A 14,701-nucleotide genomic window follows, 5' to 3' on the forward strand; every position below is an offset into this window, starting at 1 on the left:
ACTCCCATGAAGCTGTGCAGCAGACGTGTCAATGAGGCCATGCAGTGAGAATTCTGAAATACTCCACCTATGAGGCACATGCACTAAGCAGCACCATGGACAGCAGCACCTGCCCTGCATACTAATGTGAACAGTGCTGAATGTACAGGATCCTCAGCGCTGCAGCCAACCCAAGCAAGGCAGCAGCTCTCCTCCAATGTCAGCTCTCCAGTCCTCTCCATCAATGCAGCAGCGAGAGGAATAGGGCGAGAGGGAGGGATGAAGGAGAGAATGGCAGATATGACAGAGATAAAGCGGGCGAGAAGAGAGAGAAAGTGACAGGGGGAGGGCAGAGGAGCGGACAGGACCAGGGAGGGAAGAGGAGCGGACAGGACCAGGGTGGGAGAAAATGCAAGACAGGCAGATGGGGGGGATGGGAGGACGAGAACAGGACGGCTAAGGGGGGGGGGATACAGACACATACGAGACCGTTGTCTCCCAGGGAAACAGCAGGAATTACTCCGCATTGCGTTGCGTGGACAACATCGCAGCGATTCTAGGAAATCCCTTCCTGGGAGACGGTTACCTGGCCTGGGTCTCTCTCTGAGAGACGTCTGCACCTGAGATCAGTCAACATCAGCAGCCGGCTGAGGAGCAGAAGACGGAGGCAAGTAGCCCCTTATCTGTATATACCATGCCCATTCTGCAGCAGGATGAGTTACTGGAGAGGGGAGGGGGGCGCTGCATAGATACAGGGATGGTGCATGAGGAGGAAGAGGCCACGATGGGCAGATGTAGGCACCGGCAATGACTGAGGATGAGGATGATGCGATCTGATCACCATGTTGGGTGCGGAGCAGGGGGGGGGGGGTCACAGGTCAGGCAATGCTGGGAGGGACAAGGTCATGGGATAGGGTTGATACTGGTCCATGTGGGCAGGTGGCATCTGAGCAGTGGGTTCTGGTTGCCCCCAGCACTGGGTGATGATGACTGCAGCGTTCTCAGAAGTAACCGCAGTGTCTGAGCATCAAACCCAACTCTGATTCCTGACTACCAGTATAGAGGGTCTCACAGCCGCCCACGCCAGGGGGGACCCATGCAAGGAACGGCACGAGAGGTTACATATAATATCAATGATACATAAGTAACACTATAATAGAGTAGTGGCTGGGGTATGAGATACGGCATTACTATGGAGAGGTGCTGCATACATAATACGGTGGACACATAATATTATATAATACAATGACTGCAGTGTTATCTACCTGTATATATATATATATGTGTGTGGGTTGATATGTCACCGCCAAATATCAACCTAAGATAACAGTTACTGATATTCCAAAATATATATGTAAAATTGTATCTAGATCCCCTGGAAGAGATTATTCAGACCCCTGATTATTGGGGGGAAGAATTTTACTGCTGCACAGATCACTTCCTGTTGTTTAGTCCTTGGAAGACGCCTTTGGGTGCACAGCAGCATGATGTCCGTCACTGTATCTGTGCTGGGACGTCTTTATAAGACTATTACATGCCATTAAAGGGCCGCTAACCCTAAAGCCAACAGTTTATAATAGTGCAGTAGTATTATAAGAGGGACACATTTTGGAGGGTCTCAAGTTGGGGATATGTGACATAAAGTAGGGATCAAGAAGAGGTTTCTGGACTTCCTGTCGCTCAACCAACCAAAAAAGAAAAATAGATTGTATCTGCATTAAATGGAGAGCGGATAGACTTTAGGGTTACTGTCCCTTTAAGGGTTTGTCCTGGGCATTGTGCGGTGTTGAACCTGTACTTTGTCGGCTGGTCTGCTGTTTTTCTACTTCTGATCTGGCGGTTCTGCCCTCACGCAGCGGACATGACACAGCGCAATTATTACATTTGCTTTGTGTTCCACGTCTATTGTCGCCCAGACACGATTTGTAGGGAAAAAAAATCTGAGCTCCGGCCTAGTGAGGCAGAACAGCAGAGCTGAGATTGTCATACGTTATATTCTGCTCATTTTTTGATTTGTATAATTTTTCAGGGTTTGGTTGTAACATAATATATAGAGAGGTATCAGTGGTGATCAGGGCAGGAGGCGCAGTACTCAGCCTATAGGGGGTGCTAGAGAGGTTAGCCTGTTGACTTGGAGGTAAACTTGATATAAACTTAATATATTACACTGGCGTGCATGATGGGTATTGGCAGAGGCGTCAGTAAAGGGGGTGCAGATAGGGCCGGCTCCAGGTATACGCTCACAGTAGTACGCTGCTTACTCCACCCACATGAAAGTTGGGGGGCACTGGTGCCAAATTCTCAACAAGGTCCAAGAGCTTAAACTCTAGTTTGAGATCCATGAATCAACTATAATATGTGGAGAGAGGATCAGTGAGTAAGATGTAATATAGGAATGGGGGTCAGTGCATGACCCATTATCACCACCAAACCTGAAATGGTGGTAGGGGGTGAGAACTGGGGTTGGTACAAGGGCAGATTTACACTGTTTGGGGCCCATGGGTTGAGATTAGTGACATCACTATACCCAGTGTGGTGATGTTACTATATAACAAATGATCAGCCAATCATGAGGCTGCATGTCAAAAACGGTTAGTGTATAAGATATAGAGTAAGAATGAGTTCATAGCAGGCAGGATAGAAGTATGGATCAGTGAGTAAAAGAATAGAAATATGGATCAGTGAGAGTATAGAAATATGGATCAGTGAGAGTATAGAAATATGGATCAATAAGTGTATAGAAATAGGGATCAGTGAGAGCATAGAAATATGGATCAGTGAGAGCATAGAAATATGGATCAGTGAGAGCATAGAAATATGGATCAGTGAGAGTATAGAAATATGGATCAGTGAGTAAGAGTATAGAAGTATGGATCAGTAAGTGTCTAGAAATATGGATCAGTGAGTAAGAGTATAGAAGTATGGATCAGTAAGAGTATAGAAATATGGATCAGTAAGTGTATAGAAATAGGGATCAGTGAGTAAGAGTATAGAAGTATGGATCAGTAAGAGTATAGAAATATGGATCAGTGAGTAAGAGTTTAGAAGTATGGATCAGTAAGAGTATAGAAATATGGATCAGTAAGAGTATAGAAATATGGATCAGTAAGAGTATAGAAATATGGATCAGTGAGTAAGAGTATAGAAGTATGGATCAGTAAGAGTATAGAAATATGGATCAGTAAGAGTATAGAAATATGGATCAGTGAGTAAGAGTATAGAAGTATGGATCAGTAAGAGTATAGAAATATGGATCAGTAAGAGTATAGAAATATGGATCAGTAAGTGTATAGAAATATTGATCAGTAAGAGTATAGAAATATGGATCAGTGAGTAAGAGTATAGAAGTATGGATCAGTAAGAGTATAGAAATATGGATCAGTGAGAGTATAGAAATATGGATCAGTGAGTAAGAGTATAGAAGTATGGATCAGTAAGAGTATAGAAATATGGATCAGTGAGAGTATAGAAATATGGATCAGTGAGTAAGAGTATAGAAGTATGGATCAGTAAGTGTCTAGAAATATGGATCAGTAAGTGTATAGAAATAGGGATCAGTAAGAGTATAGAAATATGGATCAGTAAGTGTATAGAAATATGGATCAGTGAGTAAAAGTATAGAAATAAGGATCAGTGAGCAAGAATATAGAATGTGAATCAGTGAATAAGAGAAAAGACATATGAATCTGTGAGAGAATATGGATAAGTAAGTAAGAATATAGAATGTGGATCAGTGAGTAAAAGTATAGAAGTATGGATCAGTGAGTAAGAATATATAAAATGAGTAAGAGTGTATAATGTGAATGAGCGAGCAGAAGTATAGAAGTATGGATTAGTGAGTAAAAGTATAGAAATATGTATAATTGGGTGAGTATAGAAATATGTATCAGTGAGTAAGAATATATAAAATGTAACAGTGAGTAAGAGTGTATAATGTGAATGAGCGAGTAAGAGTAAAGAAATATGGATCATTGAGTAAGAGTATAGAATGTGGATCAGTGGTCTCAAACATGTGGCTTTAAACTACTGTTCCCATAATGCTCTGAAACCCTTAAACTTTTAGGGCATGCTGGGTGTTGTAGTTTTGTAATAGCAGGAGAGGCAGAGGCTGTAGTCCACTGCTTTGCTGAATATAAAGTTGGATCAGTGAGTAAGAGACTTTCATTCATGGTGCCCAAAGTGAATTATTGACTCCAGCGACTTCAGATACTTTCTAAAACTGATGATAAAAAATTCATTTCATCTCTCCAATATTTTTCTTTTCATTGAGATTCTCTCATTAATAATCATACGTTACACGCACAGAGATTATCTTAAGGGAACAATTTACAAAATGTCATCAAGTCTTACACTCCAGTCACATCCAAAGCTGCATTGAAAATTCTATTGATTTCTCTGGTTATGTGTCCTCACATCTATCCACCTCCTCTGATGGTTCAGTGCCTATTTTATACCCTATTCTCAGTGCAGGTGGCCGACGTAAAAAAAACAAAACATTATCACACACAATGCAATGCAGCAGAGTGAATTACATCACAGACTCTAACCTATTAAGGGGTATATTTGTGAGCACTTTGCAAAAATATTCAGGGTAGCAAGCAACAAGTTTCTGAATGCAGCTCTAGATGTGAGTGGAGTATAAAATAGGACAAAACTCAAGTTCAATGCTAACCGAAAGCAATGCATTGTGGGAGTTTAGCGGATAGAGCTAAGCAGAGTAAATAAACCTGTTCCAAGGGCGACCTGCAGATTTTTGAAAGCAGCTTTGGATGTAACTGGAGTATTTTATACTCCAGTTACATCCAAAGCAGCTTTCAAAAATAATACCAAATAAATTCAAATTGTAGATGGAGAAGAGCTCACTTCAAATTCAGAGAAATGTCAGGAAATAGTGAAGTAGAAAACTGCTATTAATTAATATTCAGCTTCATTATGGAGAAGATGATTAAGGATTGTGTCATAATTACTTGAACTGTCTCCAGGGAAGGAGTCAGAAAGAGAAAGAACGGAGATCAAAGAAAACGCAAGGTGCACGCAAGGCGAAGGCTAATCAAATGATCCTAATGATTAAAAGGGATCTCCGCAGGGTCCTAGCTATGGGGTGGGGGCAGAGGTTGCAGGATTGAAGGACCCTTGGAGCTAATTGCCCCCTATGGTCCCTGCGGGAGATGGAGCATGTCTACTGTCTATGAGTGAGATACATACAAGACTCTCTATATGTATCATATCAATGGCACTCACTAAATAGTCCTTAAAGTGCCAGTCAGGGGGTAGGAGAAGTTATCTACCCCTCCCCGATCTCCTCCTGCTTCTATGCAGCCAATATTGCAGATACATGTGACTCTTCTGGCCCTGCTGAATGGCTACAAAGACCCATATAGGGGAAGTATATGTAACCCCCCACCCCCCCCCCCTCCCTGACTGGCACTTTGGGACCCTGTGCAATTAAATAAGATCAATGCTGTAAGGGGTGCACGAATATAAAGTTACCCATCCGAGCGACGAGGTCCCTTTAAATGTGCGGTACCCCAAGTTAAACAAAAACAGCGGTCTGAGGCGGAAAGCCAGATATTGGCAAATTTGGGAAAATTTACAAACAGACGTGAGCGTGAAATCTGAACACGTCGCAGCCGGCAGCGAGGAATTCCTCTACTTAGTAAAATTATAAATAGTGAGAGCGGCAGACCTGGTGCGCAAAACTCAAAGAAAGGGGGCGGAATAATAAAAACATTGAGATTGGGGATTCCCAGGGCGGCAGTGCCAGGCAGGAGCTGGGCAGGGAGGGCATGCAAGTAATGCACATGGGAAAAGGAGTGATACAGAGGCACAAAGGTCTAGTGCAAAGCCTCTACCAGGACACCCCCCCCCCCCTACCATGTGCCCATTATAACCCTGGTGTCTTTTTCTGTGGCAGAGAGGCATTTGCCCCCCTTGGACACCTATAGCCCTGCAGATGCAAACCAGTTTCTACCCATAATTGATGATTTCCCCCAGTCAGCTGATCATTTTACATAAAGTGACATCACTGAGCAGGTGCGATGATGTCACCAGTCCCAGCATCTCTATTAAAGTGACGGTTCACATTTGAGGAACTTTTAAGAAAAGAGGAAATTGCTTAAAGAGGAACTTGATCTATTCAATTACCTAATCTTGTAGTTTATAACAATATTTTGCTGTAATGGAAGTCTAAGCAACATGCACTCATTTTCTGTTGAGCTGCAGTATAAAGCATGAGGGACAGAGCAGCAGCAGACACCTTCAGGCAAAGACATAGCAGTGATAAACAGCAAACACAGCAGCTGGCAAGCACCACCCAGAGGAAGTCACGCATATATAGTTTTTACAGAAAAGAGTGTCAGATACGGTTCCTTTAATCCGGCATCCAATAATCTGGAAATTCTGATAATCTGTTACTTGTTTCCAGCACAGTGCAGAAAGATAATGTGACAAGACTCCTCAGGCTGTCCCTGAGGTTGTCCACCCTCCGAAACATTTGATAAATCGGCAATAACCGATTTGTAAGTGCTGGATTAAAGGAATTTTGCAATTGTTACTTAAGCGATTCTCAATTATTTTATTTTTTTTTTTGCAATATTCTCATCTAAGCCGCGACCAGTTCTGAGAATATTCTCTTGGCGGAGACAGAAGCTTCTCCAGACAGAAGGTCATTTCCGCAGCCGGTTCCTTAATACGCAGACATGAATGTGGAATATTAGACGTTGCCTCAGTGACAAGACGACTATGCCGACTGCTCCAATTCCCGCAGCGTCAATGATACGTCTAAATTCAAGTGTCTTTCTCTCTTCTCCTCCAGATTTTCTTCTATCTGCAAGAAAAGAGCCCCAGACTCAAGAAATTACCCCTCCCTCCAAGAAGTGCATGGTGGGGGTATCATCTGAGCAGGTCCGGGAAGGGTGGGTGGGCCGCCAGCCTCCATCTTAATCTAAAATTAGCCCCCTTGGAATGATCAGCTTGGGGTGATCAAGTAACATCTTCTAGAAGAGGAATAAGAGAAGGGGGTGGGGGGTCTGGAGACGACCGAGACCTCGCAGGGGAACGCTGACCCTGACGGGGGGAACGGGGAAAGTAACAAGAAGCGAAGACGGGAGGACAACTATTATAACGTCTAATTATATGGACGACCGGAGGAGGCCGGAGATGTGACATTGAGAGGAATAAAGATACGGAAACGTCTTAAGAAGTCATAGACATTGGAGCGACTTGGGAGAAGAAGACTTCTGGTGGCCCCAGAACATCCAGGATAAGCCATGGACTACTGGGTGGGGTTGCTTGTTTGCCTTATGACAGGTGAGTGACTACTTTCTACTCTTCATCATCTTAAAGGTTAACCCAAGTCTCTATTTAAAGGGCAATTCCACTTCCAATCAATGGCACCCAACCACCTCATGTCTGAGATTCAAAGTGACCGTTACCTTCCGATATGTCTATATGACATGGTAGAGGAGACGTTTCAGGTGGAGTTCCCCTTTAAATGAGTAAAGCTGGCCATAGATGTAACAATTTTCATCTTAAACTATAAACAATGCAATAATTCTTTATCCTTACAGCCACAGATATGCTGGGAGTTGTAGTATCAGAACAGCTAGAGAGCCAGCAGATGACTGGTGCACATGGATTTACTGCATATACGATGTATATAGGAATATAGGGTGCGGGATATAGGAGAAGAAGGTGGGGTATATATGATAATAGGGTGTAGTTTATAGGAGAAGAGGGTGGGGTATATATGATAATAGGGTGTAGTTTATAGGAGAAGAGGGTGGGGTATATAAGACAATAAGGTACAATATATAGGGGAATAAGGTGGGGTATATAAGAGAATAGGGTGGGTTATATAAGAGAATAGTGTGGGCTATGTAGGACAATAGGGTGGGGTATATAAGAGAATAGGGTGTAGTATATAGGAGAAGAGGGTGTAGTATATAAGAGAATAGGGTATAGTATATAGGAGAAGAGGGTGTAGTATATAGGAGAAGAGGGTGTAGTATATAGGAGAAGAGAGTATAGTATGTAAGAGAATAGGGTGCAGTATATAGGAGAAGAGGGTGCAGTATATAAGAGAATAGGGTATAGTATATAGGAGAAGAGGGTGTAGTATATAGGAGAAGAGAGTATAGTATGTAAGAGAATAGGGTGCAGTATATAGGAGAAGAGGGTGCAGTATATAGGAGAAGAGGGTGCAGTATATAGGAGAAGAGGGTGCAGTATATAGGAGAAGAGAGTATAGTATATAAGAGAATAGGGTGCAGTATATAGGAGAAGAGGGTGCAGTATATAGGAGAAGCGGGTGCAGTATATAGGAGAAGAGGGTGCAGTATATAGGAGAAGAGGGTGCAGTATATAGGAGAAGAGAGTATAGTATGTAAGAGAATAGGGTGCAGTATATAGGAGAAGAGGGTGTAGTATATAAGAGAATAGGGTATAGTATATAGGAGAAGAGGGTGCAGTATATAAGAAAATGGGGTGGGGTATATAAGAGATTATGTGGGGTATATAGGAGAATAAGGTGGGGTATATAGGACGATGGGTCACATGTTATCGTAGATTCTGGGGGTGGAGTGGTTTTGGCTTGTGCAATAGACGGGGCGGGAAGGTTTTATATCCCTTCACTGGTTCAAGTGCTGCGACCATCTGGAGGCCTCGTTTTGCTGACTGGGGGTTGTGGTTTCTGCGGGGGGGGGGGGGGGTCGCACTATTAGGTTACAATAATATACTGAGCAGCATGTGATACGCTGAAGTGTCTGACATTTTGTAGCATTGGAGAATACAAGTAATTCTATGTGTGCCCATGTGGAGCGAGGACTTTATAACAATGCTGCGCTCAGTGCTGCGCTGTGATTGGCTAATATTTATGACTTCAGAATATAGATTGAACGCGCTGAAGAAATCCGGGATAATCCAGAATATTGGGGCCATAATCCAGAGTATAACAATAGATTATCTCATTAGGGGCCCTGTGTTTCCTTGTTGAGTAGATTTAGGGCTTCACTGGCAGCAATCCCTTACTTAAAGGGGAACTCCATACAATGAAGTAATGAGCAGGGTTCCCCCGTAGCCTAAACCCTTCATTTACACGGCACCCAGCTCTGTCTTCATTTCTAATCTGTTGGTCACAGAGAACATGGACGTCCCTGAACTTTGCTCCCAGTCAGTGGCGCCCTTAAAATAATCTCACTCCATGTCAATGTTAAGGGGTCAACATTTCAAATATACATGATTGCTGTCAGTGAATGGCAACATTCTCATTTAGAAGATGAAAATCCATCCTGACCTAAGGCTCTGTTCACATCCGCATTGTGGCTTCCGTCTATAACATGTACCAGACCCGTCGTATGATGAATTCAAATGGCGCCCAATGGACGCTGTTGAGTTATATTGGGGCGCATCGCGCTTCCGTTGAGGTGTTTCCTAATTTTGATAGAAAAAGTATAACTGAATCCTGCACTAGTCTTGCAATCAAAAGTGATGGACAGAGGCTCGGAACGGAACCCTAAATGGCTGTTGAACTAAGTCGAATACTTCTCCCAGCTGAGGGTTTGTTACAATTGCATCCAGACAAGACAATCTAGTATGAACTAAACAGCCTGGACATTTTATCCTGCTCTCATACATTGTAGCAACTGTCAGAACAGGAGAGGGATTTGTGCTGCCGCTGTATTTTACTCATAGAAGGTTGTCTCTAGACTGGTACATTGTAACAAACCCTCAGCTGTGATCTGTATTAGGGTTGCAGGGATTTCAGAATCTGCATGTATATATTACAAGAGCCCTGCTAACAAGTCACAATCGTCTTATTGTGATACAAGTGTCTTTATTTTCGTTGTCGTGTGTCTACGTTTTTGTGTATCTTATGATGATTGACTGAAATCCAGAGAGAAAAGTGAACTGCAGGTTGGCAAAGACGTTTTTAGGTCAATGAAATCCACTTCTCTATTAAACAGACAGGTCAGATGTGTCCGACATTGACTTGCGGTTTTGGAAGTGCGCGGCCTCTTAGGCCTCGGAGGCCCGTTCATCCAACTACACCTGCAGTTACGTCCACACAGCCTCTCGCTCTGCTTCAAACTGTGCCAGGATGATTTGGGTATGACCATTCTGTTTAGCAATGTCTTCGCGCCGCTGTATCTGCCGCATCGGTTTGACAAATTCATCTATAAGACCCATTACAATGATTTCTGAACGTTTACAAATCAGCTTCTCTTCTCAGGGAAAGTCACTTTCAAACATCAGGCTTTTGGCCCTTTAAATTCCAGCTGCCATTTTTGTGCCCGCATTCTCCACCATATTTAACAACTTGGGGGAAGTTCGAGAACAGGATCGCCATCTCCGGGGTCAAGATGGTTTGCACACTTCAAAATTTTCACTCCAACACAGTGCATTAGGTTTGAGACTGGCCATAACCAGATTTAGGCCCAGTTCACACAGAGTATTTTGGCGCTGATTTTCACATGGAGACGGCATTGGAATCAGCGCCAAAAAAAAGGTTTACATCTCCCACCATTGATTTCAATGGGAGGCAGAGGCGTTTCTTTTCCCGGGAGTCTTTTAGCTGCTCGCAGGAAAAAAAGAGTGGCATGTCCTTTCTTGCTGCCATTCTGTCTCTGACCTCTTATTGAAATTAATGGGAGGCAGAAAAAAACCTGCGGCGCTCGTTTCCGAGCATTTTTCGTGGCATTTTTCATCTGCAGTCCTTGCATTAACTTCAATGGCCGCGGGCGATAAACTTTTTAAAAAAACGCAGGAAAAAAGCGCAGGCAGGTCCAAAGCTGCCTAAAACTCCTGAAGTACTTCTGAGGCAGATTGTTTTATCTGCCTGCAAAAAGCTCCACGTGAACAGGGCATTAAACATCAGGCTTTTGACCCTTTAAATTCCAGGTGCCATTTTTGTGCCCGCATTCTCCACCATATGTAACGACTTAGCTCACAGGATCATCATCACTAGGGTCCAGATGGTTGGCACACTTGAAAATGTTCACTTCAACACATTAGGTTTGAGACTGGCCAAAACCGGATTTATGGTCTACATACATGCAAAGTGGGTTTACAACACAGCGCAAAATAAACCCTAGACTGTCCAGCGTCTAAACAGACATACAGCCTCCCTCACTATCAGGTTGAAAGAGCCACACCACCCCACACCACACAACAACCCTTAATTTAAGGGATCTGCTAGGGCACGGCCAGACGTGGCAGAGTTTTTCCGCTGCAAATGTTGGTGCAGATTTGGGGCAATTACACAATGAATCTGCACCAATATTTGCATATTTGACAGGTAATTCAGACGTGGCAGAAAACACAGCGGACTTGCCACAGATTTCAGTTTTTGCATTGCAAAGGCTGAAATCTGCAGTGAAATTCCGCTTCTTCTCCACAACAGACAGTGCATGCTGGGAGGGAAAATTCTGCACCGCAGCCTATGGTCCGCAGCGCAGTTTTCCGCAACGTCTGAACTAACTTTCCTAAAAATGTATTGAAACAAATGTAAAAAACGGCCGCTGGAGAATTCCACTGCAATTCCACCACGTCTGGCCGTGCCCTTAGGGTTTGAGCTCGCGATCTTCCATTGATCACATCTTTTGACGTCTCCCAGTCTATGGACATGTCAACAGGAGACATGGTTGGACGTCTGTGAGATGGGACCTTAACCAGTTCACACGCAGTCGTGGTTCCATCACTGGCAATGACTGATCTGATGCTTGAGATGGACCACCGGTGACTTCAGCGGTTGTTGAGTGTCTTATGTTGGTTTCCACCATGGATCCTTTGAACTGGTGGTGGTTCTAGCTCATGGTCCTTATTATGGCCATATTATGGCCATATCCAGCGGTTAGGTCATGAAGGGGGTTGTAGTGTTCTATGTATAGAGTATAATAGAATTGTATTATGGCCATATCCAGCGGTCAGGTCATGTTGGGGGTTGTAGTGTTCTATGTATAGAGTATAATAGAATTGTATTATGGTCATGTCCAGCGGTCAGGGCATGTTGGGGGTTGTAGTGGTTTATGTATAGAGTATAATGGAATTGTATTATGGTCATGTCCAGCGGTCAGGGCATGTTGGGGGTTGTAGTGTTTTATGTATAGAGTATAATGGAATTGTATTATGATCATGTCCAGCGGTCAGGGCATGTTGGGGGTTGTAGTTTTCTATGTATAGAGTTTAATGGAATTGTTTAATGGTCATGTCCAGTGGTCAGTTGATATTGGGAGTTGTAGTGCCACATGTCCGACTGGCTGCTGAGGACATTTCTTCTACTTTTCCTTTGCACTCGATCTGTATAAACACAATCATTTATTTTCCGGATTTATCCGTTTTCCTCCTATCATGCTGATTTTATGGTCCTCTACAGCTAATGGACTGACGCGTTTCATTGTCGCTCTCGAACTTTCCCTGCATTGCTCTAGGAAGGAAATGCTGAACTTGCAGATCTCTTGAAAGAAAATACAGGAGCCCTGACGGAATAGGGAAAGCATCAGGGCTGGATGGGGGGGGAGAGTAGTTGCAGTGTGAGGGAGGGCACAGGGAGCAGATGCTGCTGTATACACATGAGGCCGGGGAAACGCGCAATTCAATTTCCTATCTTATAAAAAATGTAATTTCCTTTGCTGGTGGAATGAGACGCGGAGTAAATACAGTCACAATAGAGGCACTGGCAGCTCCACTTTGTTCTGAGCTTACTGTACGGCTGAGCAGCGGGCCCCGCACTTATGTCAGCGGATAATTACAGGGTTAATATGTGAAATAAGAGCAGGAATAACAATGCAATAATTAGGTAATTGATTCCATTCTTTCTGATGCCACAATCAGTAATTACTCAGCAAATGTCACCTCTGCTGTGGTAGACGACTCCAAAGCTGGTTTAGTTAAGGAGCTTTTTACAATCAGGCTGGTAGATTTGCGCAGCCAGGGCGGAAAAACACTGCAAGGAATAATTCCCACGAGGCCTGGTCATTCATTCTTATAAATGGGCGACATATATTACGACATCTCTCCTGCAAGACGTGTGTGGCCCCCGGTGACATCAGCTGATCCTCAGGATTTCAATGGTTTCAGTTGCCAGACCCTTGTTGATCCTTTGATCGCCAGTGGGTCTGCATTGTAGACATAGGGTCGTCCTGATAGGACAACCTCTTTAACCCCTAAACTGGTGCTAGCATCCCGAAGAATGTTGTGTCGTGCCATCAATAGTCAATCTTCAATTTCTCCGGTTGCCTCGGTCCATCTTGTGGTTGGTCGTCCTCATTCTTTCTTCTCCTTGTTGAGTATAGTTGACGTTTCCGGCAAATTTGGTCTTCTAAATATATGTCCAAAAGACGATGAGGCTTCAGTCACATTGAAAGGGCTTCAAGCAGAAGGTTTGGTCAAGGATCTACTTGTTTCAATTGCTTTTATAGCTGTCCAAGTCATCAATAGTCCTTTTGCCCAGTTCTTAGTCTGGACCATTTTCATGTCTTTCTTTCATAGATGTGTCATTACAGGTTAGGATCTTCTCAAGATCTCTCATCCTTGTTTTATGAATCCCCAATCTACATCTACTTCTTCGGTTGGTTATAATTGATCCAAGTAGGAAAAAAATCTTCCACTACTTCAGATACAACTTCTATGGTCATCTATTCACCATCAACTGGACAACCACTGACCCATATGACCCATAGGATATATGGATGTCCTGTGAACCTTCTCCTATAAGCCAGAGCGGCTCCCATTCTGGTGGACTTGGCCTGTCCCCGTATTACATTGTAACCCATTTATTTGACTGGCTGGCCCTGAGATTCCTCAGTAATATCATCCGATCTTCAGGTCAGCTTCAATCTGAAGACAAACCCTTTAACTATAACTATCTTTCCGGCTCTCATAAACTTTCTCATCTTCATATTTCACTGAAGCTCCATCTTCATCACTACATGTGGTCCTGGAGGTAGAAGTGAATAATATTGTAATAATACTACAATGTTGTCTGGACTGGTATTCGAGATGTTCGATATTAGTCTACGGGATAGTTTGGAAGTAGAGGGTTCCAGGTTGGGTACTAGGGAGAAGAAAGTGCCATTGTACGTGGATGATCTTTTGATCTTCTTGGGGAATCCATCCATCTCTTTAGGAGGGTAGTTGACAAAATTCAGGTTTAGGGGAGTTTTCTGGCCTCGTAATTAATTGGGAGAATAGACATTGTCACCATTAAATCAATCTCAGTCTAAACCCGTTGAGAAGATGGCGCCCACCTTAAGAGTCCTGAAAAGTATAAATCTTGGGACAAGTTGATGTATATGTTGGTCTAGATGTTCTCCCCTTGATCCAAAAATTGAATAATATTTGAGTATCTCGTATACTCATCCTAAAATCGTTAGGATATGGCCTTTACACGAGACACTTCAAAAACATTAGAAATACTCCAAAAAAAAAGATGGCAACCACTGCCGGAGAAAGGTGATAGACGACTGGTTGGACATGACTATCAACATCCTATCTATATACTATGGAGGGTTTAGGAAAGACAGCTCAGCACCTCTACTAGTCAATGAATAATTCTTTCTACTGGAGTCCACGTCAAGATGTCTCCACGTTCCCACCATACTGATTCCCAGGGGAGATGGTCTATATTTTCTTCCAGTCAATGATGTCCTGTCTATCCCATGCCTATTTTATAGCTCAATATTCTTAGAAGTTTGGGTTGTCTTTGTAATAAACCAGGACACATTTC

General features: G+C 43.3%; 1 protein-coding gene across 1 annotated transcript in view; it reads left to right on the forward strand.

Moving 5' to 3' along the window:
* Positions 1-428: 428 nt before the first annotated feature.
* The window catches only part of SCN1B (sodium voltage-gated channel beta subunit 1), a 42,413-nt gene continuing 28,140 nt past the window's right edge, over positions 429-14,701 (forward strand). Inside the window, exons 1-2 of the mRNA XM_075840433.1 lie at positions 429-646; positions 6,794-7,287. Coding sequence (XP_075696548.1) covers positions 7,248-7,287 — 40 coding nt within the window. The 5' untranslated portion in view covers positions 429-646; positions 6,794-7,247. The remainder of the gene's footprint in view (positions 647-6,793; positions 7,288-14,701) is intronic.

The sequence above is a fragment of the Rhinoderma darwinii genome, chromosome 10 (genome assembly GCF_050947455.1).
Source record: "Rhinoderma darwinii isolate aRhiDar2 chromosome 10, aRhiDar2.hap1, whole genome shotgun sequence".
Classification (NCBI taxonomy): domain Eukaryota; kingdom Metazoa; phylum Chordata; class Amphibia; order Anura; family Rhinodermatidae; genus Rhinoderma; species Rhinoderma darwinii.